Source organism: Adiantum capillus-veneris, chromosome 13, assembly GCF_014529385.1.
Source record: "Adiantum capillus-veneris isolate H3 chromosome 13, ASM1452938v2, whole genome shotgun sequence".
NCBI lineage: Eukaryota > Viridiplantae > Streptophyta > Polypodiopsida > Polypodiales > Pteridaceae > Adiantum > Adiantum capillus-veneris.
This window is the reverse complement of record NC_140943.1, coordinates 25,725,528-25,753,301: the sequence shown is the minus strand read 5'-3', so window position 1 is coordinate 25,753,301 and position 27,774 is coordinate 25,725,528. Positions and strand designations below refer to the sequence as shown.

The 27,774-nt window shown below is 43.9% G+C and overlaps 1 protein-coding gene across 2 annotated transcripts in view; it reads left to right on the top strand.

Moving 5' to 3' along the window:
• The first annotated feature begins 11,864 nt into the window (after positions 1–11,864).
• Positions 11,865–27,774, top strand: part of LOC147443721 (Nucleoporin, Nup133/Nup155-like protein) — a 144,683-nt gene continuing 128,773 nt past the window's right edge. For both annotated transcript variants that reach the window (XM_086526529.1, XM_086526528.1), the window contains exon 1: positions 11,865–12,143. In XM_086526529.1, coding sequence (XP_086382655.1) covers positions 11,908–12,143 — 236 coding nt within the window. In that variant the 5' untranslated portion in view covers positions 11,865–11,907. The remainder of the gene's footprint in view (positions 12,144–27,774) is intronic.

Genomic DNA, 27,774 nt, shown 5'->3' with positions numbered 1-27,774 from the left:
CCGCTCTACAATGGTACATGGACAAAACCCCTCATATCCCTGTAGTGCTTGAATGCTTTGTTTGTCTTTGGCAAGGGTTGCTCTCTAAGACTTTCACGGTTCCTTTCTGGTCCACACAAACAATAAGGAACTATACTACACGCTTCCCATCCCTGCTCCTTATCCTAGCATAAGCTGACCCATCATCCATCACCTTGGTTTCCATGCGAGTAGCAATGATGTATGGATGTCCAAGGCTAAGAGGGTATAGAGACATCTGCAAAAAGAAATTTTGGTCATCTTTCACATCCCCTATAGTCACCTTTACATTTGGACAAGCTCCATACAACTCCCTTGATGAGTTGTTTGCTGCACAAATCATCCATCCATGATTTATATCAATTGGCCATTTTCCTTTTTGATAAAGACTCTTTGACATGGTTAATTTTTGACCGATTATCTATCAATGCAATGTATGGCTCTTCTAAGTCTCCCACTTTTACCAGGGTCTCAGTAGTTGCTCTTGCCTAGTGACTCTTCAAGTAGTAGCTCTTGTGAGTGGTCTCCACTTCATCTTCGTCATCCAAGAAGCGAACGTGTTTTACTCCTCCCCTAGACTTGTAGCATCCAGCAATAGTTTGATCACCTTGCTCACCATAGACATGTACTCTTTGTGCATTTAAAGTCTCTTATTCACCATGTAAATGGATAGATTCAGTAAGAGACTGCCACTTCCTCTTTATGATATCAACTATTTCTTCATGAAACTCCCTCTTTGCTATTCCAAGGACCTCACCCAAGGTAAATTCCACCTTACTGTTCAAAATCCTCTCTTCCAAAACCCGTTTGAGATCAATTGTTGCCTCTATATCAAATTGGAGTTTGTAGGCCGGACCCTTCGCTTTAGCTTTTGTTGCATCCTTCTTCTTTTCTTTAGAGGCTTCCTGTATAGGCACTTAGGGGACAGGCATCTGTTGCGGGGAAGGTGATCTAGGAGGCACTGTGTCATTTCTGCCTCCACTCCTCGTCCCCCATTTTAAAGGCCCTTCATCCCCATTCTCATCTACGTTTCTCTTCAACAATTTCCTCATTGGCTTGACATTTGGCAATGTATGCATGCACTGACAAAGAATCTACAAGGTCGTTCCAACCTGTTTCTAGCCGAATGCAGTCTCCAGCTTCATGTAAACCCTCTTTAGTCATTTTATCCTTCACAATAGACTCTATTGCCCATGGCCATAGTTCTCCAATCCCATTAGATGATTGTTCTCCAACCTTGAATCCTTTTTGCTTTATAGGCTCCACCTTCAACCCATAGGCGGCTGCCTCAACCATTGAGATGGCATGGCTAGTAGCTTCATCCCACCTTTGCCAAAGTTTGTCCCCAAGAGCTTACCTGTTTCACTTAAGTGAATTTTTCCATCTTTAAAGAAAACAGGCTCCTTTGTCAAAGAATATTTAAAACTTTTGCAATCCCTCCTTGCATGGTCAGTACTATCACACCATATGCATCTATTTACAAAACCTTCTCTACTTTGAGGTTGTTGCCCTGTAGGTTGAGTTGATGGTTGCCCCTTCTCTTCTAGCCTTGTAAGTTTTAACTTTAGCTTTTGCATTCCTTTAACAATATCATCAAGGATGGATTTATCACTCTTTAAAACCACAATCACAGGCTTTATAGGATTCTCGGGAACACTTGGGACTTGAGTAGGGTTGACTATCATCTTGTCTCTTCGTCATTGTCGCTTAGTTAGCAGCGAAATGGCGTCTTTGACATCATTCCAATCGATCTTTAAGCCTTGTTCAACATCTTTGTCCTCAAGTAATAACTCTAGATTCTCTTGAATCTCTTTACCTGTTGCCTGCAAAAATAGCTATGTCTTCTCTAGTTTAGGGTAGCCTTTTCAGTCCTTGAAAGTTGATCATAGCGGCGTTCAAATTGCCTTAGCAGTTCGGTAGGCGAAAGTCTCTCTTTTGGCCTAGCTACCCACTTTAAAAAGTCCTCTTTGTCACCCTTTCAGAGTCTTCCATGAAATACTCTTCTTTCAAGGATAATTTTAATGCTTCCGAAGTTGCTCCATGCTCATTTCTAATTCCCCTTACATGCTCTCTGATTTCGGGAACCACAGCTAGTTCAAAACTTTGCACCAGATTTGCTTCGGGCACTCGATGAAGCTCCATCTCCTTTACATATCCACAAAGATACTTTGTTACATCTTTACCTTTAAATTGGTCCATTTTCTTCACTACATATTGAAGCACTTTGGTTGAGGAAAGCTCCCTCCTTTCCGTAGCTTGCTTGCTGCATAAACACCACGATAGCTTGAAACGTTTGCATTGTGACTGGATCAAATCGAACCCCCTATTGCTCTTGTTGATCCATAGCTTTAAACATTTGTTTTGAGACCTTAAATGAAGATTTTGATCCCTCACCCTAGCCTACTTCGCGTCGGGTTCACCAAAAATGTGTCAAGAAGTGCGTAGAGCGACTAGGAAAGCACCGGGCCTTTGACTGTGAGGATTCGTAGCAAAATCAAGTAAGGCGTAGATGATTTGAAGCTAAAAACACACTAAAAAATAACAAAACTCCAACCATGAAAACTCCACTTTGAAAAGAAACCAAGATTAATTCAAAACTCTTGTGTGTGTGAAGCTCCCAATTGCACAGATGCAGAGCTCATTCGACTGTTAAAAACCCTAAAATGACGCTTTGATTCCTTATCGTGACCATTTCATAGAAGCTTCAGTACTTCATTGGAGAATTCCAAGTAGTTATTTGAGGAGGGGAACCCCTAATTGGAGGCCTCATAGCCTCAACCATGTAGTGGAAGCAGCACGGGACTGCACTAGCACCCTGTAATGGAATGGTTGTATCTCCTTGCTTATATGCCCAATTGAGCTTATTCTTGGCTCTAGAACTTCCCCCTCAGCTTGAATAATGATGGAACTGTCATTGATGTGGCACTTTGAGCCATTTTTTGCTATTTTTGATCTATTTTTGACCATTTTATGGCCATTTTTTGTTAAAAAATACCCCTTTTTGTCCGTAAAATGCCCAAACGAGCTGAGAAAAATCCCTAAATTTGTGGAAAAATCCCATTGGGATCAAATTTCATGTTGGAAGCACTTTGGACACGTCTTTTGCACCCGTGCACAAAACCGGCTATTTTTTGTCGAGATTGCCTACATTGAACTTCCTAGGCAAAACGAGCGTGCCACTTCGATACACTTGACATTTGTACATTTCTAAAGAAAATTAGGCATATATTTATGTGAAAAAGCATGCCATAGTGCCACGTCTAGGGCCTCGCCCGCCCGGCAAGGTATGCACACGACTAAAACCGTGGCATCTATTTTCGCATATATCACACTATGTAGATTATAGCATTCGGTCCCACATAACAAAATCATTGAGAGTGAGGTAGATATTTTAGTTTCACATTATAATCGTGCCACAGCACGACACCGCGACACTCATTCGGTTAAACGGGGCTTTAAAAATAGTCCAACAAAAAGCACTTTGTATGTAAAACATGAGGTTGATGTATCTCGTTGTTGTTCTTTGTGAAGGTGATTTGTTGATTAATGGTTTGAATGAGACACACAATATTGAATTCAAGATAGATTTGAATGCTAATTTCAAGAAGAAAGACTTGGGGCTTTTGCATCATTACTTGGGCATATAGTTTAAGTAGTGTGATGGTGGTATTGATTTGTGTCAAACAAGCTACATTGAGACATTACTATGTAAATTTGAACTTGAGGACTATGAACCTATTACTGCTCCCATGGAGACATGTTTAAAGTTGAGTCTTCATGATGTTGGTGAGCTTGCCAACGTCACTCTTTATCAGATTGTTGTTGGATGTCTTATTTATATATGCAATAGGAGGCCCATTATTTAGTTTGCAGTCTCAGAGGTCATCAAATTTTCCATGGCCCAGGGTCTAAGTATTAGCAAATTATCAAGAGGATTTTTTGCTACTTGAGTGGCACTTTACATCTTGGCTTGTTTTATCCCAAGGGGAGATCATGGTTGTTATGACATCCGAGTGTCCACGCGTGATTTTTGTTTCATGCTCGGCATTTCATGCATATCATGGTTGAGCAAGAAGAAACCTACTATGGTGACTTCTAGTTGTGAAGTTGAGTACAAGGTAATCTTCACAGATACGGTTGAGTGTATATGGCTGAGAAGACCATTTGGTTGTCGGATAAGACATTGCCAACATCATCTACACTGACAGCCAGAGCTCATTGGCAATTGCAAGGAATCTAGTTTTTCATGCTGGGACGAAGCACATTGAGGTGCATTATCACTATGTCAGAGAGAGACTCTCATCAAGGAGAGATCAGCTTGGCTTATGTGCCAACATAGGACAACCTTGCAGATCTTTTCACAAAGGAATTTCCTCGTGAGAATTTCAAAGCTTTTTGTAAAGCTTTGGAATTTCTCCCCTTTGTGCATTGATCATGTCCGCAGGGCATGGCACTTCCGTATACACTATGTACCAGCTCTCATTCACTGCATCAATCCTAGGGGGATTTGATATATATGTGGTAGTGATGTGTGTGAACACACTTAGGACCGTCGAGGCGTTTTTTCCCTCACTAGGAGGTTCTTCCCCCTGTGCATTGTATATATGCCCATCCTTCTAGGGCTTACTTATCTTTCCATTGTGCACTAAGAAATATACTCTCTCTTATGTTCCTTGAGCTTCTTCATCTTCTCCAAGCTTTGTGTGTTTCTATGCAACCCTATTTACAGAAATTATCTCACAAAGAAGTTTGATAATTTCAAATGGTTAGTATTCATCTTTGGAGGATAACTCAGTGATAATAGAAGAAGATAATGCCCTAGTTTGGGTAGCTTTTGGTTGTAGTTGTTGGGTGGTAGGTACCTTGACTAGTGCCCACAAATGTTTCTTAATAAGGTAACCACAGATTGAGGTTTTCCATGTATGGAAACCACATTGATTAAAATTGACAACCCTTTTTCACCCATTGTAGTGATCTTAGTTACCTTTAGGAGGCTCTTCAAATTTGTATAGTACTAGCAATGTCTATCTTTCACAAATCAACAATATTCAAATCATCTACAAAAAAGAACAACCTTGAACAATTTTGATTGATTCTGCTTGCTTGGGTTTCTTTTTAGTGCAAGTAGAAGAAATAGAGGGACTGTTTTTTTGTAAGATTGAAGGTGTCCTTTTTTTGTTAACAAGTGAAATTTAGCCTCTATTTTTCTTGTGGTGAGACCGTCTAGACTACCGTCTTCGTGGAGCCACATCTTCAGAGGAACTTAGGAATTCATTACTTTATCGTTCTTTGGATTCATCCTCTCGTATGGGAGAGAGTCTTCTTTTGGGGGTCTCATCAAGAGGCCTCCTAAGATCTCTCTCCTCTTGGAGAGGGAGGGAAATCCCATAAGCACGAAGTTGTTGAGTAACTTTGGCTTGCAAAGCAAGGTTGCCCATAGCTTGCTGCAACCTAGTGACAAGATAATTGACAAACATGGGGGCATCATCATTAGCACCTTCATGTGCAAAATCAAAGTTATCAATGTTCATTCTACTCTCTTGGTTATTGTCAGCCATGCTAACAGAATTTGTGTGTTTACTTACTGTATTCTTTGGCAATTCAAAACCTTAGTTGCTACTCCTCTTAGCCTTTGAAAATCAGCACTTGAGCATATACATCCATGGCTCGAATTGGTTAATTATAAAGAGTAGTTGAGTGGGTCTAATGTTGCAAAATTGTCAAGGGATAGCTCCTTTCAGACTTCTTATGGCTCAATAATGGTAAAGCCGTAAGGAAAGTCTAAAAAGACCCCATTATCAAGACCAAAGCTCTCGAGGTGTGCACCATATCCCACATAGTGGGCTCAACAAAACCAATAATAGATCCCAGTCCCACTTACCCTAATATAATTGACAAAATCAACCATTAATAGGCTACTTAAGGACCTCTCTTCTTAAGCAAGAAAAGAGAAGCCAAATGCTCTGATATACAAATGTAATGGAAATGGCCTATGAACTTTGAGAATAGCAGAATTAGGAGAATTAAAGAGAGCATTTTTGTGAGATTACTTTGAGAACATGGAGGGTGAACTTAATTGATGGTAGCAACATAATCATAGTACTTAATTATCTTGCCATGAATAATACTTTTGCAAGAGAGAGAGTTTAGAGAACTTGACAACAATTGAGGACCGGATTTATGTGGAGCCGATCCCCCCTCCAATAGCCTTTTGTATTATAGTTTCTCCCATCAAGAGAGACTTGATACAGCACAATTTTTGTGTTCCTTGTGACCTAGATGATGCAATGAAGATGGAAAGCTTCATGCATCACGAGTATAACATAGACTTTGTAAAAAAAATTAACTATCTCAAGCCTCAGTCACAAGGCCTCAAACACCTTCAAAGGTGGAGAGAGCTAGCGGGGAATGAGGGTAGGGAAGAGGAAGAAGAAACATTCATAGGAGAAATAAATAGTTCCTCACTTATCATCATTCTTCTTGCTAGAATACATGATAGCATAGTAATGAAGATGGAGAATATGGCAAGCTTAAGCATTGAAACATGGCTCTTGGTTGGATTTGCATTCCATAGCCAAGAGTGTTGGTGTAGGCTCTCAACTTCTCTACTAGCTTGGAGAAGGAGATGGAGCTCTTGCACTTTTCACTTCACACAATTAGAGTGTGTGTGAGTGTGTGTGGGAGAGTATACCCCCCAAGCAACCCCCCTTCTTGCTTTGGTCGACCCCCTCTTCTAGCTCAACTTGGAAGTTCAATGAACTCCTGCAAGCCTGGCCAATCACATGCAGAATGCATATCAAGCAACAAGGGTAGTTCTGGGACAAGTGTCCCCCTTTCCCATTTGAGAGAGAAGACTTTATAAATGCAAAAACAATTAATCAAATCAACTAAATTATCATTGGACCTCTCTAGGGGGGTCAACAAATAGGCTTTGGACACTCCTTGAGGGTAACCTAGCTAGGGTCTTGCCTCTTGAGCAAGGGGTGTCCTTTGGGAGAGAGAGAGAGGTCAAGCAACCACCCCCCCTACCTGCATGGCTCTCCCCCTCCTTGTAGGGATATTTGTTGAATTTTGTGACACCTCAAGCCCCTCAACCTTGGGCCCAATTCTCACCACAAGCTCGGCCCTTAAGCCCCTCAAGCTTGGGCTGGGTTCCCACCTCAAGTACAACCCTAGTATCTCGAGCATGACAAGCACCTCAAGCATCTCAATCATCAGGCATGACAAGCACCTCAAGCTTGGACCGGGTTCCCACCTCAAGCACAACCCTAGCTTACCTAAGGTCAAAAGACTTTTAACACCAACCTTTGGAGGTCTACAATGAAGCTAACCCTAAGGTCTTCAAGCTCTATTGGCTAGCCTTTCTCTTTGATAGATCATCTCTCATTTAGACCCCTTTATCATTTGCCCCGTGTCGAGATAAACCCGTAAGCACATGTCTATATTCTAACCCTTGTTCCCGTCTATTCTCCCACATTAAATGACCACTTTAATATGAGAAAATCGTTTGGGTTGGTTTGATATTAGATTTTATGATAGGCCATCATGTGTGCCACTTATGTACTTAACAAGTGTTCTACAAAAGCTTTGCAGTCTATGACTCCATCTGAAGTATGGTTTGATACAAAGCCTTCTATTGAGCACATGCATGTTTTTGGTTGTTTGGTATATGCTTTGGTGCCACAAACGTAGTGCAAGAAATCGAATGATAAAGTTATCAAATGTATTATTTTTTTGGTTATAGTGCTGAAAGCAAAGGTTACAGGTTGTATCATCTGCAAACAAATCGTATCTTGGTCTCACTGGATGTTGTGTTGTGGAAGATTATGTTCAATCCTTGCTGTCATGTACTAGAGACAATAATGTAAGCTCACATGACATTTATGACACTTTGTTTCCTCTTTTCAAAGTGGAAGTTCGAATGTAAATTCCAATGAGGCAAATGTACAACCTATGGGGGTTTCTAAAAATATTACAGTTCAGCCTATTACCGATGCAGGTGTACATGATGTACTTGATGAGAAAAGGGCTAAGAATGAGAAGGCTAGAGGTATGCCTTAATGGCTGGTGCATACTTTGCATGACAATAGATTGATGCACCTTTGTCTAGTCATACTCGTTCAGGTTCTCGCCATGCATCTTATGCATCAGATTGTTATGCTTTGGTTGTGTCTAGCTTATGTGATGTTGAGGAACCTCAGTCTTTTGATGAAGCATAGAATTCAAAAAATTGGATGGCTACCATGCAATCTGAATATGATGCACTTATAGAAAATGACAAATGGACATTATGTGATTTTCCTCTTGGCAAAAAGGCCATTGGTAAGGAGTGGGTTTACAAGTTGAACCGCAAGCCGGATGGTGAGAATGATCATTATAAGGCTCGATTGTTGCAAAGGGCTATGTACAACAAAAAGGCATAGATTATGAAGAGACTTTTGCTTCAACTTGTTGTATGACTACTGTGTGTTTTCTTTGTGCATTGGCAGCTCATTTTGGTTGGGATGTACATCAATCAAACATTATTACTGCTTTCTTAAATGGTGACATATTTGAGGAAGTTTATGTAGCGCAACCTCGCGGTTTTGTCAAGAAAGGACAAGAAGAAAAAGTGTGCAAATGTAAGAAAGCTTTGTATGGGTTGAAGCAATCTCCTCGTGCTTGGTATGAGAAGGCTGCCACTCATTTGGTCAAACAAGACTTTTGCCAATAGAAAGCACATTGTATGTAAAACTTGAGGGTGATGTACTTCTCATTGTCGTTTTCTATGTGGATGATGTGTTGATCACTGGACCAAATGAAAGACATATTGCTGAATGTAAGGCTGATTTGAATGCTACTTTGAAGATGAAAGATTTGGGGATGTTGCATCATTACTTGGGTATATAGTTTAAGTAGTGTGATGGTGGTATTGCCTTGTGTCAAACAAGTTACATAGAGACATTACTATGTAAGATTGGACTTGAGGATTGCAAACTTATTGCCACTCCCATGGAAACAAGTTTAAAATTGAGTCTTCATAATGCTGGTGATCCTATCGATGTCACTCTTTACCAAACTATTGTTGGATGTCTTATTTATGTATGCAACACGAGGCCAGCTATTCAGTTTGTAGTCTCATAGGTCAGCAGATTTATGCGTAGCCCAGGGTGTAAGCATTGACAGGCTGTCAACAGGACTTTTTGCTACTTGAGTGACACTTTACATCTTGGCTTGTTTTATCCCAAGGGGAGATCATTGCCGCCATATTTACATGCTTTTTCAAACTCAGATTGGGCTGATTATTTGTACATGCGAGTGTCCACAGGTGGTTTTTGTTTCATGCTCGACAATTCATGTATCTCATGGTTGAGCAAGAAGCAACCTACTGTGGCCACTTCTAGCTATGAGGCTGAGTACAGGGTAGTCTTCACAACTACATTTGAGTGTGTATGGCTCGGACGCCTTATGGATGATTTGGGTGTTGGACAGGACACTACCAACACTATCTCTCGGGGGGTTCACCATTTAGTACCCCCTATATAACGTGCGTTTGCGAGGTATTAAACAAACCCCTCTTTTAATATGTCTAAATGAATAAAATGACCCCTTATTTTAGGATTTTTTTTCAAATTTGAATATAAAAACCGCTTATTTTAATGTATCTCTGTTAAATTGCCTAAAATTTTTATATTTTAAAACCCATCCTTTCGAACTCACGTGATACATTAACATGATTACATAGTTCATTCCCCGAGCACTATCTACAATGAAAATCAAAGCGCATTGGCAATTGTGAGGAACCCAGTTTTTCATGCTCACACAAAGCACATTGAGGTGCATTACCACTATGCCAGGGAGAGGCTCTCAACAAGAGAAATCAGCTTGGCTTATGTGCCAACACAGGACAATCTTGCAGATCTTTTAACAAAGGCATTATCTTGTGAGAAGTTCGAAGCTTTCTGCAAAGCTTTGGGCTTACTGCCCTTTGCGGACTGATCATGTCCTCAGGGCATGACACTTCCCTATATTCTATGTGCCAGCTCTCGTTCACCGCATCACTCCCAGGGGGATTTGTTACCATCTACATGTGATATTGATGTGTGTGAACACACTTAGGACCGTCGGGGCATTTTTCCCCTCACTAGGAGGTTTTTTCCCTTGTGCATTGTATATACGCCCATCACTCTATGGCTATCTGATCTTTCCATTTCACACTAAGTAATGCACTCTTTGTTGTGTGCCTTGAGCTTCCTTCGTTGTCTTCGCCAAGTTGTGTGTGTTTTCCTGCAACCTAATTCCAACATTCCAAGATAAACCTTTTCTTTGTAATAGCACACTTACAAATACTACTTCCCGTGTCGTGTTCCCTCGAGCTTTTATTTTCTCCATCCTTGTGTGTGTTCTTGTAGCGGCATTTTGCAAAAAAGAAATGTATATACCAAATTCTCTACATTTACTATACAAAAATGGAATAAAGCAATGAAAGAATAGACACTATATACGGTTGATTTATGTAATTAGCATGGACAAAAGGGGATAGAAATTCCATTATTGGGGCCAATAGGTAATGATCAAGGTTTCTCTGAATTTTTCTAGTTCAATATAGTTTTTTTCATTTCTATAATAGTAGTTCCTCGTGAGAAAAACACATCTCTCTCTCTCTCTCTCTCTCTCTCTCTCTCTCTCTCTCACACACACACACACACACACACACACACACACACACACACACACACACACACACACACACACACACACACACACACACACACACACACACATGCTCACTCACTCACTTATCAGTCAACAGATCGTGTTCTCAGTACTTGATAGTTGATTAGTAAGTTATTTTAAGGTAGCGTGACTTTGTTTCGAGGTCAATTAAGAGAGCAAAAACAAGCCTCTCACACACGCACTTACTTATGAGTCAACAAATTGTGTTCTCAGTACTTGGTAGTTGATTGCTAAGTTATCTTAAGGTAGCGTGACTTTGTTTCTAGCTCAAGTAAGAGAGCAAACACAAACCACATTTACTAGCAAAATATCTCACTCTTCAACACCTTTCAAGTCTCCCACTCGATAGACAGTCCCATCTGAAGATTTCTATGTAGTAATTAAACAAAAAAGAACGACTCTGGCTTGAGCATACAATTCCTTGTATGTTTGATGGAGTAAAATCTTCCCACCGATTTGATTCCTCCGTGAACCGTACAAGATGGTTACCTATCGTACGACTCTCTAACTCTACCTATTGGGTTGTTATGCCTTTAATTGATGGTAGTATTTGAGATCTGTTACCACCCCTGTGACACTTTGAACATAGACTTGCTTGCTTTTTATCTATAGTTTAGACTTTTGAGCTTAGTTCTCCAGTGCATGCCTTCAACTTTTTAAAGGGAAATTGCAAAAATACTCATTGATTTTGTGGAAATTCTCAAGATACTCCTCATAGTTGGCCTAAATTTCCCACATTGCCCCTTGAAGTTCCCAAAATAACCCTCATTAACCTCACAAACATCTCCAAAGAGAATGTTTCTTACAACTCTTCATAGGAAGATTGTCTTTCCCTCATTAGAAGATGATGGAACTAGGATTGTAGATGGTATTGTGAGCTTTCAAGTTGAAATCTATTGTGGGCTTTCAAGTTGAAATCGTTCATTATTTTTAGACATCAATGTCACTATTTGTGAGCTGAGCATTGAATAGGGTTTGTCTTGAGACACTTAAAGATAACTCTCTCTTGTCAAAAGGACTAGACTATGCAAATTTGAAGGGTATTTTGGGAGTTTCAGGGGTATTTTGGTAATTTTCCTTTTTTTAAAAGTGATTTTTGGGGGTTTAGTGCCCATCTGCATTGGTGGAAACTTCAAATCGTTTTTGCAAAGGAGCTGGGGAGCGCGAAAACTAATGTTTTCGCCAGCAGGTGCCCGGTCGAGAGGGAAAGGTAGAGATGGTACCCCAGCTGCAGCTGGGAGAGGCAGGACTCCCATCAAGCAGGGGCATGCTCGCTTGCTATCTTCTGGGGAGGAGGCTTCACCCTCTTCCCCCTCCACGCCCCTTCACATGCAGCTGCCCCAGTCCTCCCACTGGCTCGCATCGCCGGGGACTCGGTCCCCATTGTTGCGCTCGAGCACGTCTGTCAGGTGACACTTCTTCCGTAGGATCTCTCATTTTTGTTGACAGTTGATGCATATCTCTACTTCAGGGTGTTCCTGCATGACAGTTTTAACTTGATTTCAATCGTGGTTGAAGAAGGGGAAGTAGGATATATGGTCTTAAAAAAAGGGGGATATTCTTATCACAAGTAAGGATTTATGTACGTCGTGCTCATAAGATGAAAGATAAATAGTAAACCTTCTACATATTCTCTTTTAAATCCAAGGGTTGTCAATTTTTGGTAGCAATCTGTGTTTAGTTCTGCTAAGATAGCTGAAGAGAATGGGTTTGAACTTTTTGCTCAAATGATGCACTACCTACCGCCACAACGACAGTGGAAAAGGTGAACGGGGGAGCAACCGGCGATGACAGATCTCTTTGATTATGGACAGCTGCCTTGATTTGATTTACTCAACGTTGATCTCCCTTTGCGTCCAATGGTGGCTTTAGTATCTCCCAGGAACAATTTAGGGAGTGAGCTGTTTTGTGGTTGTGCCCGGCTGTATTTGAGATAGACGCAGCTATTGGGCGGTACGAGTCATGTATGTGCCCTCCTGGTAGGCTTGCATGAGGTAGGACCCCTTTTCCTAGGGTTTCTTGGGGTAAGAGTCTCAATTTTTGCATGTTTCTTTTGTATGGAAGGTGTACTGTAAGTTGGTAGAACTTCTTCTGCTTCTTCTGCTAAAAGTGGGCGCCCCATGTCTGCTTATATAGCTGTGAAAAATTGGGTCGAGCAGTTCTCCTACAGCCCATGACCTTAGGAAATTGGTAATTGAATTAATAAAAATGCCAAAAATGTACTATCCCAAAGCTGACCGGGAATCGGACCTTCTGCTTGGACAATGCATATGTTGGGTGGTACTGGTTGTGCAATTAGAGGATATGCAACTACTCTAAGTGCCTGGACATGCACAGCCTGCTCACAGGCTCACAAAGGTGCCAAAAACTGTAAGCTGACCTGAACCCTATACTTGAGATAGCTTGTCCACATGCACATAGGGTTAGATGTGACATCAGGTTAGCCTAGGAAGTGTTCTGGCACCCTTGTGAACAAGTGTGCAGGCCGTGCATGTCCAGGCACTTAGAATAGTTGCATACCCTCTGATTGCACATAGCATGATCATTAGCATGACATTCAATACCCATCATGAGCATTTTCCAGAGCATAGAACCCTTTTTCCCAAATTACACATTTTTCACTTATTTATTAATAAGTGACTTTTGTTGGAAAAGTAAGTAGGGTAATTTGCTTAAAGAACTGTAAAAGAAACCCATTGGGCACTCAGTAGAGGCACAAGAGACAGCAGAGAAGTTCTCCAACTTGCTGAGTCTCTCTCTCTCAGCAGAACCTAGCGTTTTTGGTGTCAGCCATCAACAACCATCAACGTTTTGGATTTTCAGCCTTAGCCTCGCAGATCTACCACTCTTGCACCAGATCCTCGTCGCAAGTTCCTTCCGCGCGATGGAATCATCAACGTTTTCAGCTTCAGCCCAAGATCAGCCCTAGCGTTTTTAGTTTAGCCCAAAACCAGCCCTAGCGTTTTTAGTTTTCAGCCTTCAGTCGTGCAGACCAGCCCTTAACCTCGCAGATCCCACCCCTACTGTAGCAGAACCTCACAGTAGCCTCAGATCAGCCAACGTTTCCAGTTTTCAGCCCTAGTGTTTTTACATTCATCCGCCTTCGTCATCGCATCATAGTCGTTGACGTCGTTGACAAGTCCACTGCATCTAGACCATTGTACCAGATTTGTGCAATCTAAAGCAGATACCTGTTAGATTTTCTTCATCTCCAGATGCTTCGCACACTCTCTACATGCTTCACACACATCACGTGCAATTGGCCCTTGGTTTTGGGTTTGCCACCTGTACACCTGCTGGACAGGGATCTCAGGCACACTTAGGGTTGTTTAGCACATTTCCCACTTTAGACCTGTTTTGATCACATATTCCCCCATTTATATTCGAGGGTCATATTTTAGGTCATTGGGTTATATTGAGGATTATTGGCCGACCAACCCCTATTCTCCTAGATATAGGAGGCATAGTTACACGGAACGGGAACGGGGAACGGGAACGGGGGGCTCCGGGATGTTTCTGGAACAGGGGGCCCTCGGTGTGGCGGAACGGGAACGGAGGCCGGAACGGTAGCCTTGAGGGAAAGGGAGAGGGAGAGGAAGAGAGAGCCTGGAGGGAGAGGGTGAGGTAGAGAGCTTGAGAGAGAGGGTTTAAAGCCCTTCTTTATATAGGAGAGGATGGAAATAACACCCCCCCAAAAGTTCAAAAAACTTGCCCCAAATTGTCATTTTTTAAAACTTTGGTATTCCGGATTTGCCGTTCCGCGTTCTGGATGCCGTCCCGGCCATTCCGGGCCCCGTTCTGGTTATGCGTGGGAAGGGAATGGTGTTCCGGTCCCGTTCCCGTTTCGAGGAGGCGCTAGGCTTGGGAACGCGTTCCGGGAACGGGAGGGCTCCTTTCTCGCCCGTTCCCTGTTATACTGATAGGAGGGGGGGGGCACCCTCATTGTCTTGTCTCATCATCATGTAGAGTTTGCCATTTGGAGTTATTGGGCTGCCAGCCTTTCCACCATCTGTCTCTTGTCATGTCTCTTCTCTCTCTCTCTCTCTCTCTCTCTCTCTCGTGCCATTGTCTCTTTCTCTCTCTCTCACCTTCCGCCTGCACACTTTGACATGGTAGCAGAGCACAAGGGTGCTAGATCTGCCATCGCCATCAGCAAGGAGGCCATTGCAGGGAGTTTCATTGCGAAGAAACCGTCAGCTTCCACCAACGTTTTCTGCCCTAGTGTTTTTGCTCGAGGGCTGCAATTTTTTGTGGGCTGCTAGCGTTTTTACCTCCCTTTCGATCGCCAACCTCCTCCCCTCCACAAGCGCCTCCTCATCCACCCTTTACTCTGCTAGCATTATTTTTTTGTGCCTTGGCGTTTTTTACTGGCCTAGCGTTTTTTGCAGCAGAGGGGTCCTCTACACCTAGCGTTTTCAGCTTGGTCACCTCAGCGATTGGATGCCCTTCTTCCTTATCGGACTACACCTCCTTGGCATAGTAACAGGGGACGCCCTTTTTCGAGCTTCCCGTCCCCACTTTTCCGTCCCCACTTGCCGTCCCGCGCTCTTTTTTACACTTAAAATCCATTTGAGCCCCGTCCCCATTCTCCCGTTCCCCGTCTCGGAATGCGTCCCTTGTGACTATGCTCCTTGGCAACCTGAGGCTTCTTCCATTGCTGCCCGTACCAACTGTTGGACCTTCTACTTCAGATTTGGGATTGTTTTGCTGATTTTTCAGCTGGTACTCTGGTGCCCCTCCCGTCCTCTTGCCCCAACCTCCGGCATCCGGTGCCTTTGGAGACTGAGCGATGCTAAATACTCTGTTTACAGCAGCATTTTCCAGCCTCTGTTGCTGCGTTTTTTGGCATGGATAGTACCTTACCTTGGCCTCGTCAGTGACTTCTCGGGTTCCCTTCCCGATTCGCAAGTCTTTACCCCCTACTCGCACCGGTGTGGCGCTTTCATGGCGTGTTTTTAGATCGCAATTCAGCTTTGCTCCTTCGACATTGGGATGTGGACTGAGATATAGGTTCTAGCACAATGGACCGATCTCCCTTGACATTGCAAATCTTCCCTCCTTGAGGTTCTCTTGCCCTTGGGAAGATGCATGGGATTGGATTGGTATAGGTACTTATGTGGACGTGGCTTGTGTTTTCCACCGCTACTTCTTCCTCAGTAACCCTCCCTCCCTCTCCCTCGACTGTTGTCTCTCTATTTGGGACTGCCCTATCCACCTCCTTCATTGGTTCTTTGTATGATAGACCCGTGCCTCTTGGCACGTTAGACACTTCTTTTGGACATGTACTCCTAGATGTGAGTATCCTTTGGCATCTGGATGCTTGCATGGTCTCTTCTGGCACACTGTTGCATGGTGGCTCTTTTGCCTTGCCTCTTCTTGGTAGAGCCTCTTCCTTGCTTCTGCTTGGTTCTGTGGCTCCCACTTGCAGTTTGGATGTACCTATGCACTACTTACACGGTGAAGACCTCATGGATGTTCCTTGCTTTGCTGGTCTACTCCGAGCATAGTTACTAGGAATGGGAAATTGGAACGGGGAATGGCAACATGCATGAAATGCCATTCCCTCTTGTCACAAGATGGGCACCACGTGCCAATAGAAAAGAACAGACTTAACAGACTTTTAGCACTTCAATAACAACTGAACTGAGAGAGAGACGACACGCGACAAGGAGTGGCGGAATTCCACCCCAGAGAGTATTGGCCCCAAACCTTGGTGCCCCTTTCGGTATTTCTTTATATTGCATCAACACAATACAAGCCGGTACTCTAGACTTTGCACCTTCTCCAAGAAGCATGCTAGAGAATGAGCCCTTAGCACATATTTAAAGGCCCTTGGCCTATGAAAAGCAGTTTACATGAAAAGCCTTCAAACTTAAAAGCTTTTGGTTCAAAAGCAATGCCAAAAAGCTGCCAGCGTAAATCACAGAATTCTGTACAATTGTCATGTCAGCAGTCAGCAACGCGGAAATCCGTATGGCTTGCCACATCAGCACTGTCCGCGTGATTTCCGAAAATTTGTCACGTCATCGATTTTCTTGCTTTATTTTAATTCCTTTGTGCCTCTGGGGCCCCATCAGACGGGGTCCCCATAAGTTGGTAGGACTTCTTCTTCTGTTTCTTGTTCTTTTTAGGGTTTAGGCCCCTTGGCCGGGATCTGCAAGTTGGCTCCATTCTTCAGGGCTTTGACATGTCAGCAGTTTGTGACATCTCCCCTCCTTGAAAGAGACTAATTGTCTGCGATTACAACATATCTGCAAAACAACTCAAGTTAGCTCAAAAATTTCCGAGGGTCATTCCGAGGGACAATCAGTTTGCTCTTTTTGTTAAGGAGTTAGCTTCTCCTTTTGGCTCTTTTGATCAAGGAGTTGGCTCCAGGTCAGAACTCTTGATATTCCGGTGTAGTAAAATTAGCCATCACACCCAGACCGCATTGGTCTTCCACGGGTGTCTTGATGCACTAAAATTACATACCTAGACAATCTCATCCATTTAGGAATATTCAGTGGTTGGCATATCACAATGCAACACAAATGCTCACATATGTATGATACAAGACATAGAAACATAAAGCCGCCGATGAACACTCCTCCCGCATAACCTAACAAGGTCCGGGCCGGGAGATATTCAACAACTCCCTCATCACTCCTCTCGCATAACCTAAAAAGGTCCGGGCCGGGAGATATAGAGGCCTTTTACAACCAAACGCCCCCTAACCACAGCCTGCGTCGTTTGGAGGTGTTGAGAGTAACCACTGCTCAGACTTCTTAATACTCCTCCCGCATAACTATCCAGGTCCGAGCCGGGAGTCACAACAGCAATACTCCCCCCGTAAATAACCACAAGGGTGCGGGCCATGAGTAAAAACAACATTTTTAATCATTCAATACTCTCCCCGCAAATAACCACAAGGGTCCGGGCCATGAGTATGAACAAGCATTCTTAAACATCATTTCTCACTACTCCACTCGGGAGTAAAATCACCAATCATTGAAACCATTATTAAAACCAGAGACAAACATTTCAAATCGGCACCAAAACAGGTTCAAAACAGACACCATCCACTTCAAACAAATTTCAAACAAGATCACCAAAAAAGTTCTCAAACAGATTTCAAACTTAAAAAGCAATCTCGACATCAGTCGAGCTTGAAAAGCCGACTGACTTTCCCTGTTGAAACCTGCACCAAATATTAGGGTTAGGCTCATTTCATAAGGTCGTAGACATCCACATCATGGTCCATCAGCTCTTGGACAGAGTGTTCCTTTGGCGGCGATGGTAGTCCCAAGACATAGCAATCACACCGAACCTCCAAGGTTTTTTAGCTCGAAAAGAGACACTTACTGAGAGATGTCGAGAAATTTCAAGATATAATCTGCAAGGGTTTCCATGGCAAGCATTTCAGGATACCCCACTCTACCAGAAGTTGCACTCCGAAGGAAGATGTCAGAAACCATACAACTTCGGGCAAAAATTTTCTTGAAAGTTTGCCAAGTCCTTGGAGTGTGCGGCTTGGTAGCTATAGACATCAACATCTGCATGGCACTGCTTTTGAGAAAAATAGTGACTCGAAACAAATCTTGGATCCTTCTCTTGCAAGTTATCTTTTTGGCTTATGCCTTGTAAGACATGAGCGGTGAAGATGGGAGCGTGCCCGATGCGCGATGAAGTAAGGGTGGGAGAGTGACTAATAAGTCCGGAGCCGGAGTACGAAGCTAAAATTTCCAAAGAACTTTGGAAGTGCGATCTTGCTCTCTTTGCTCTTTGGTAGGACCGGTACGAAGATAAAATTTGTAATGAAGTTTGGAAGTGCGATCTTGCTCTGTTTGCTCTTTGGTAGGACCGGTATGCTTTCAGAAAAGCACACGCTTGATGCTCTGATACCACTGTCACAAGACGGGCACCACGTGCCAATAGAAAAGAATAGACTGAACAAACTTTTAGCACTTCAATAACAACTGAACTGAGAGAGAGAGATGAGACGCGAATGGAGTGGCGGAATCCCATCCCAAAGAGTATTGGCCCCAAACCTTGGCGCCCCTTTTGGTATTTCTTTATATTGCATCAACACAGTACAAGCCGTTACTCCAGACCAAGGTGGAAAGGTACGTAAGGTACGGTACGTATTCGGTACGTCCTGTACGTAGTACTGAATGGGTTGAGTTGTTAGGTACGTAAAATTCGTATGTTTTTTTTTTGAAAGCCAAAACCTACAATACAGTCTGTACTTGATAGTATATTCATAAGTATAACAAACTACAAAGAACCTCATAGTGATCTTGATTTACACATTGCATGATTGCACACTATGCGATAGACTCGGCTTGAAAGGCAACCGCATTCGTAAAAGTTTAAAGTACTGGTATGACATACTTCATAAATGGTAAACCATAATCTCGATTCTCATAAAAAAACCAAAATGATAGAATCCATAAAACAAAAAGTACATCCAACGATGATTGATCCACAATAAACTAAGGTGGAGCAAAGCACGAGTCTTGACTCAATAAAAAAGTAAACTAGGAAGCATGCTATGATGCTAGTAGCCGCAAAGTACATACTACATACTACATGGCAATCAAGATATTCAAATCCCTATCGGACTTTGAAGATGAGGAGGCCATGTCTCCTTCTGTCAAGACATTGCCCTCCTCATCAAACTCTGGCTCAACAATGGTGGGATCTCCTGAAGCACCTATCGCCGCCAGCAGCTCAAATGGGTCATCCTCCTCCTCAGTTAGAATGAGACGCACTGCCTCATTCGCTCGACCACGACTACTACGCACAGGCAGCTTGCCTCTGCGAATGCTCTCCCATCGTGCTCTCTCTGGATCTGCAACCTCCTGGCGAAGAGGGATGGCCAAGGCTCGTGCTCGTGATCTAGTGACCTGCCGATCCGCGCTCTCAAGCTCTCTATGAAGCTCTTGAAGAATCGCCTCCTGCTCATCTCTGATATGACAATCTATCTCCTGTGCAGCAGGTCCTGGAACCATCTTCACTTGAGTCGATCTACCTGCTTAAAAGTTTAAGTAGCCAAGTATTCTAACATTGAGTCTCTTATAACCAAGACTCATGTAGCAATGATCTATTATTAAGACTTACCTGCTTGGGTGACCCCAAAGTACGAGCTTCATGCTCGCTCGACAGTAGACCAACTTCTCCAATTGCATAGTGCTCAAGCGGTTTCAAATCTTCGTGTGTATGAGAGAGTAGGCGCTCCAATTGCGTTCACAAGCACCAACTGAGCAATCTTATAGACATATGTCATATGATATATACACAAGATAGAGGAATATATGAGAACCATGAAAACACCCGAGCGTAGTACCATACTGCTTGGTTTAAGCGAGAAATTAGAATACTTGTGAGAGAATATGTAGTGCAAGATTGCACAAATTTGGAAGCTCGGCTCTTCCATGGTTTTGCCACCAAGTGAGGGGAAGCTTGGTAGCTTCCTGCCTCAAAGACATACTCCTCAAGAAAGAAGGTCCCAGATTGTTCATGTAGCTACTCATGTCGTTGTCAAGGTCCAATTGCTCATCCTCAGTGAACATTTGGTCTAGGTACTCCGATCGCAAGTTGAGCTCTCTGCAAAAAGCTCTGGAGTCTTGTAGAGAGGATGTAGTATAGTAGCCATCCCATGAATAGGACGACTCATATACGTCCATCTACTCTTCACAATAGCGAGGATGTCATCCCGCCTGCAATCACAAGACTTCACAGTCAAGACCTAAAACAAATATAACATCCAACTTTCCAAGGATCAAGCGAGAAGGCCGAATGTCACAAGACGGGCACCACGTGCCAATAGAAAAGAACAGACTGAACAGACTTTTAGCACTTCAATAATAGTTGAACTGAAAGAGAGAGAGTACACGCGACACGGAGTGACGGAATTCCACCCCAGAGAGTATTGGCCCCAAACCTTGGTGCCCCTTTCAATATTTCTTTATATTGCATCATCAAAGTACAAGCCGGTACTCTAGACTCTGCACCTTCCCCAAGAAGCATGCCAGAGAATGAGCCCTAGTCTCATATTTAAAGGCCCTTGGCCTAAAAAGCAATTACAGTAAAAAGCTTTTAAAACTCAAAAGCATTTGGTCCAAAAGCAAAGCCAAAAGTTGCTAGCGTAAATCACGGAAATCCGTACAGCCTGCCACGTCATCAGCCAACGCAAAACGCGGAAATCTGCCCTTAGGGTTAGGGTTAGGGTTTTTGCAATTTTAGGGTTTCTGGCAAAAATTAGGGTTAGGGTTTTTACTCTCGGGCAACCACGTCATCACTTTGTGACACTTCTTCTGTTACTTGTTCTTAGGGTTTAGGCCCCTCGGCCGGTAGCTCCGTTCTTCAGTAGGTCGACACGTAAGCAGTTTGTTACACCGAACCAAAATACAATACCAATTTTCAAATGCATTGACTTACCGCTGTGATGTCACGGAGGTACATGCTGCTATGTGCTACCTCATTTGCATGAATAGTTGATACACAAGGCCCCCTCCATGTTTGTCACACGCAAGAGAACATAGAGAGGCTGGAGAGCCACTGCCAAAGAGTGCACCTCTACCCAAAAGCTCTCATCATGCACTTTCCTCTATATGTACTTGGTAGGCTCCGTCTGCGCATGGTGCATCAACCGCCACTTAGGGTCCACAACTGTCTGCTGCAACAGTGGATCCCTCAACTTGTAAAGCCTCTGAAGTACTAGGTACATGTATTCAAACCTAGTCTTCGAGGGACGCACCATGTCTAGTATGCTGTGACTCCTGAATATGGCAAGTGCTTGATGTTTCTTGCGGAAGAAAGTAGTCATCTTCGACGCATCAGAAACAATAGGCCGTACCCAAGTCAACTTGCCAATATCCTCCATGAGCAAGTCGAGGCAATGTGCAGCACATGGAGTCCAAACTATGCGAAGGAACTCCGCCTCAACCATCTCCCCCATGGCCTTGTAGTTGGACGTATTGTCCGTGACAACTTGCAAAACTAGTGACCATCATACGACCAATATCTTGTTAGTCACAAGCTATGGCTTCTAAAAAGCGCAAGAGATTCGACAAACTAAAAAACGCAAGAGATTCGACTCTCGAGAATGATAGGTTACCTGTACGACATTATCCTTTCGGACCTTCTTGATGGCCTGTCAAATGTGCCCCAAAATAAACTCTACTGAAATACGCTCACCACCCTTGCCCGCGCCCACAACACGTAGGAAGTATGTACCATGGCAAGGATGTTGATAATGTGGCGTCTGCGAATATCACTCCACCCATCAGAGATGATAGTACAACCAAATTGCTGCCACCCAGCTTTCACTGGGACCAATGCTCTGTCAATGATCTCTCGTTGCTCATCTAACATTTTTGTGCGCATCTTCTGATAATCCAAGCCACTTCAGGAATCTGTGGCGCCGACTTGTGCAATGGCTTGGACCATTCGCTTCCATTGCTCTGTCCGCAAGACATTAAATGCAATGTTGCACTCTATGAGAGTGCGAGCAATCTCTGTTTCTGCAATTTTTTGCCTCTCTTTTACCTAGGACTGTGCATGGACATGTGAAGGCAAAGTAGACTGCGTATACATGCGTGTCCCTTGATCCGTATCCTCATCTACATCCTGAGAACAACGAGCCCTTTTCCTGCTAATGTCCCTTTGCTGCTGAGTATGTGCATGTGGAAAATCTGCAAACAATGCATCGTGCAAGGCATCCTGCGTTGCCTATCTGCTTTCTTACCCTTGGACGAGGAAAGACCCCCTCCCGGAAAGTGCTCCAGAATCAAAGCATCCTTGATCTCTCGCGAAACAAGCTTGCATCCTCCGCATTGGCTAGTAGTGCCAATGCCAGTAAGGTGCCTCAACACACGCGTCACCGTACTTGTCTTTTGCTTTCCACAATATTTGCAATGCCAAGTGCGTGTTCTTGATCCTGCTTGCCCTCCTGTATTTACCACCGCAATGACATTGGTGTGTGCGCTCCAGATTGGGTTGGGTTTGCGAGGCATGGTGGACCTACACATTGGGCAATAGGAACACGACACTGTGACTAAAACGCATGTGCTATCGCGAGAGAATCAGAAAGAAATGTGCGAGGGAGAGAAAGAAGATTTGCTTTCTTATCGGTAAACACGCGCGAAAAGGCTTTGCAGATGTACTTTGCAGGTTGCAGGTCACTGTTGCAGACAAACTCCAGTAAAATAAGGCGCTCAAACTAAACCTAGCCAGGCGAAAATATTAAGCTCCTCGCGTAGGGTTTTTTTTTTTTAAGCCAAAAAATTTCCGTACACTACGGATCCGTACGGTATTGTATCGTACGGTACGGACGTACGGTACTGTACGGATCCCTACGTACGTTCGGATCCTTCCTTGCTCCAGACTCTGCACCTTCTCCATGAAGCATGCCAGGGAATGAGCCCTTAGCACATATATAAAGGCCCTTGGCCTATGAAAAGCAGTTTACATGAAAAGCCTTCAAACTCAAAAGCTTCTGGTCCAATAGCAACGCCAAAAAGCTGCCAGCGTAAATCACGGAATTCCGTACCACTGCCACGTCCAACAGTCAGCGCAAAACACGGAAATCCGTACGGCCTACCATGTCAGCATTGTCCGCGTGATTTCCGGAAATCTGCTATGTCATCAGTTTTCCTGTTGTATTTTAATTCCTTTATGTCTTTGGGGCCCCATCGGACGGGGTCCCCATAAGTTGGTAGGACTTCTTCTTCCGTTACTTGTTCTATTTAGGGTTTAGGTCCCTCGGTCGGGATCTACAAGTTGGCTCCATTCTTCAAGGCTTTGACACGTCAGCAGTTTGTGACACCTGTTTCGGATACTCACGTTTGAAACACGGAACGGGGATTCGGAATGGGAAATTGGGATGGGAACTGGGAACGAGGACCTGAAAATGGCCATTCCCTGTTACTATGACTCCGAGGCTATGACTTCTATATCTCCGGTCATTCTTCCCGATGCATCCTCTCAGCTGTCCTTAACCTCACCACACTCCATTACTTTCCCAAGGGGGGGAGTTCTCCTATGTTGCGTGTCTTCACGACTTGCACTTGCAGACTCTCTCTTGGATATTTTGTCCAGACCCCGTTGGTGGATGTGCTCCCACATGTTGACTTTCCCTAGGATCTCCTTTGACTCTTTTGTCCGATATTTTGTGTGTACCATGGAACGACAGATCATATTGCAGCTTATATATACCCTCAAGATGACTCTTCTCTCGGAAGATTGCAGATAGTGCGGTCTCTACATGGATGGATTGCTTACCTTGTCATCTTGTCTACTATGGTGGACGATGCCTTCCCTATTGAGCCTCTTCTTCCTGCTCTTCCTCCCTCTTCTGCTCGAGATTCTTTGACTTGGATATGCTACCGGTTTCCCACCTCGGCAGTTTTCCTCTCCTCTTGGTCAGAGTGCTCCTCTTCAGGGGGGTGTTCCCCATGTAAGGTGCAGCGGAAGTGAATGTTGAACTTTGCTCAAGATGGGTGCTCCGAACTGTGCTCAAGGTTCCTTTTACTTATGGAAGGGAGAGCCTTCCGTTCCTTTAGTGAGAGAGTGCAAATGATCACAAACAAAGTGGTAAACATTGTGAATGAAGGTGTCTCAGAGATAGAGAGAGAAGTATACGACACCAGAATGTTGTCAAACCCTCTTCCGAAGGCCCCACTCTCAATGGCGAGAGCGGTCTACTATTGATTGCACAAATCTCTACAATGCTTTAGACTTGTCGACGATGTCGACGACAATGAGGACGACAGCGAGACGGGTTGAAATCTGAAAACGCTAATGGCTGAAATCTGCAAATCTTTATTTGCTGAATTCTGACTCTATGTCGGTGACGGCGGCGATGACGACAATGCAACGACGATGTGCTGAAAACGCAGATGCTGAAATGTGCGTTTTTCGGGCTGAATCTACAAACTGTGTTGGATCTGACCGTGCGGCGAGGATTTGCTGTGTGAAGGTGAGATCTACAAGGTTCAAGGGCTCTATTGCGGAGTCTGACTGCTGAAAACTGAAAACGCTGATGCTTCTTGGGGTTCAGTCACGGTGAATCTGCAAAACGCTGAAGTGTTATGCTGATGCAAAAACGCTAGGGCTGAAAACTGTCTGCTGCGGTGGGAAACTGCTAACGCTATGGCTGATCTGTGGTCTTGATGCCAAAAACGCTAGGGAGTCATGCTGTCTTGCTGCTGCCGGGCTGATCTGCAAACCAAATCGCCAGGGCTGATCTAGGTGAAAAACGCTAGGTCTTGCAATGCAAAAACGCTAGGTCTTGTGCCTTGGGGGGTCTTGCTGAGAAGTTGCCGGATGAACACAAGGTTCCTGTTGCCTCTTCTGCCAGAAAGTGCTAGCGCTAGGTTTCCATATATACTTGGCTAGTCAAATTACCCTACCTAGTTCCCAACAAAAGTCACTTAAAATTAATAAGTGAAAAATGGCTAAAATAGGGAAAATAGGTTCTGTGCACCCGAAAATGCTCTGATGGTTCTGATGGTAATGTTGATGATCATGCTGTGTGCAACCAGAGGATATGCATCTACTCTAAGTGTCTGGTCATGCACGGTCTGCGAACAGACTCACGAAAGTGCCAGAACACTTCCTAATCTAGGCTGACTGAACTGAATTGAACCGAACCCATGTCATGAAGTAACTTGTCCACGTACACATAGGGTTAGATGTGCATGTGACACCCCATGTCTTGTCTCCTGCTGCTACACTTGGTTCCTCCTTCTTAGTGGTGATCATCACTGATGGGCTATTGGGCGCTCATCTTAGGTTACTTAATCATATAAATCCTCTTTAGCGACTTATTCCGTAGCTTGCCACTCCATCAGCTTCCTTGTGCGACTTGATCGGAGTTTCCTCACCCTTGGGCATCATCACATTGACGCTGTATGGATTGTCATGTTGTTTGGTTGGCGCTCCTTATCCTTTTCTGCCGGGATTTACATCTTCTCCAGATTTACCAGGCGTGTTGCATTCTCTTCGACAGCTTCTCCGCATCTGTTGTTGAGGGGGGGTGTTAGATTTTCTTCACACACATCACGTGCATTGGCCCTTGGTTGTGGGTTGGCCACCCGTACACTTGTTGGACAGGGATCTCAGGCACACTTAGGGTTGTTCAGCACATTTTCCTCTTTAGACCTGTTTTGGTCACATATTCCCCCATTTATATTGGAGGGTCATATTGTTAGGTCATTGGGCTATATTGAGGATTATTGCCCGATCAGCCCCTATTCTCCTATATATAGGAGGGGGGGCACCCTCATTGTCTTGTCTCATCATCATGTAGAGTTTGCCATCTGGAGTTATTGGGCTGCCAGCCTTTCCACCATCTGTCTCCTGTCATGTCTCTTCTCTCTCATGCCATTGTTCTTTCTCTCTCTCACCTTCCGCCTGCACACACTGACAATACCTCTCTCGCCATAGAGAGGGGGGCCCTTGGAGGGGGGTTTGAGAACCCATCTCCTCGTTGGCTAGATCTTTAAGGTCTCTTGGGATAGTTTCCTACGACGTTAAAACTCTCATCTTCTCGGGTGCGTGTGTGCTAATAAAAAGAGGAAAATGGTATAACCTTTCTATCACCCAAGTGTGGTAGATTGGTTATGCCATTTTTCTCTTGAATAACAGGTCTTGAGGTCAACTCTCCTCGTCGGCTAGATCTTTAAGGTCTCTTGGGTTAGTTTCCTACGAGGTTGAAACTCTCATCATCTCATCATCATCATCTCTCTCTCATTCTCAACACTTTCATTCACAATAGCATTCACTTTGTTTGTTGTCATTGCACTTGCACTCTCTCTTCAAGTAGAACGAAAGGCTCTCCCTTTCGTAAGTAAAAGGAACCCTTGAGCAAAGTTTAGAGCACTCATCCTAGCACTATCAACATTCACTTCCGCTGCACCTTACATTGGTATCAAAGCTCTTTGGCAGTGTTCTGTATCACTCAAGGAAACAACCATATAAATTTTTTTGCTTGTTGCGGTCGTACGTAACCCAAGTCCACTTGGGCGTGTCGATTCCTAATCGTGTTTTTGAAGACTGGTAGGTAACCCAAGAAAGGAGGGCTTGTCCAGCCTCCCCTTGTTCCTCTTTTCACTCATTGAGAGCGGACCGTGCACTTAGTGTCACAAATGGTGACGTGGCAGTAGACCCAGACACACCCTGACACGTGGCAGCCAGTACAGACACCGGATAACGCACTGACCTAATGCTGACGTGGCAGCCTAGAATCTGTGGCACTTTTCACACTGACAGTACTGACATGGCCTGTCGTACGGATTTCCGCTTTTTACGTTGACATAATGTACGGAAATTCTTGGATTTGCTCTGAGATGCTTTTGGGGCTTGATGCTTTAATTTGTAAAGCTTTTGGAACAAATTGCTTTAAGGGATTATTTACTTTGAGTTTAATTGCTTTTGGGGGCTCTGCTTTTGGAATCCCTTGTAAGAATAAAAGAGCCCTAAGCGCCTCACTCTTCAGGGCATCTCGATGTAGAGTCTAAGAGCGGAGGACCCTGCGGGAGTTGTACTTTGCTCAAAGATTAATATAAAAGAAATACCGAAAGGGGTGCCAGTTTTTGGGGCCAATCTCTTAGTATTTTGAGTGATTCTCTCTCGTGTCGCGACAGAATCTAGACTTGGAGTGCCCAAGTTTGTTACAGTGGTATCAGAGCACATCCGATTTCTCTTCTATTGGGAAATCCGATCCTTTTTCTCGCGACACTTATGGATTCCAACAAAGATTAGTCGACTTCTTCTACCTTTGTCAATGCGGGAGGAGATCGCGGAGAAGATTCTCATGAACAGTCAGAAGAGTACGGCCCACCTCGGCCTACTTAGGCTGAGATTGAAGAGATGGAACGTCGACAACTCATTGACGAGGCAACGAAGCAGATGATTAAATTTGCTAAGGATCCCCAATTTGCAAAAAATTTGACCCAGCAGGCGATGACTGAAGTTCATACTCTGTGGCAGAAAACCACCCAGCCACCAATCAAACCGGCGATCAAGAAGCCTCCTACTCCAAGAATGACTACTGAA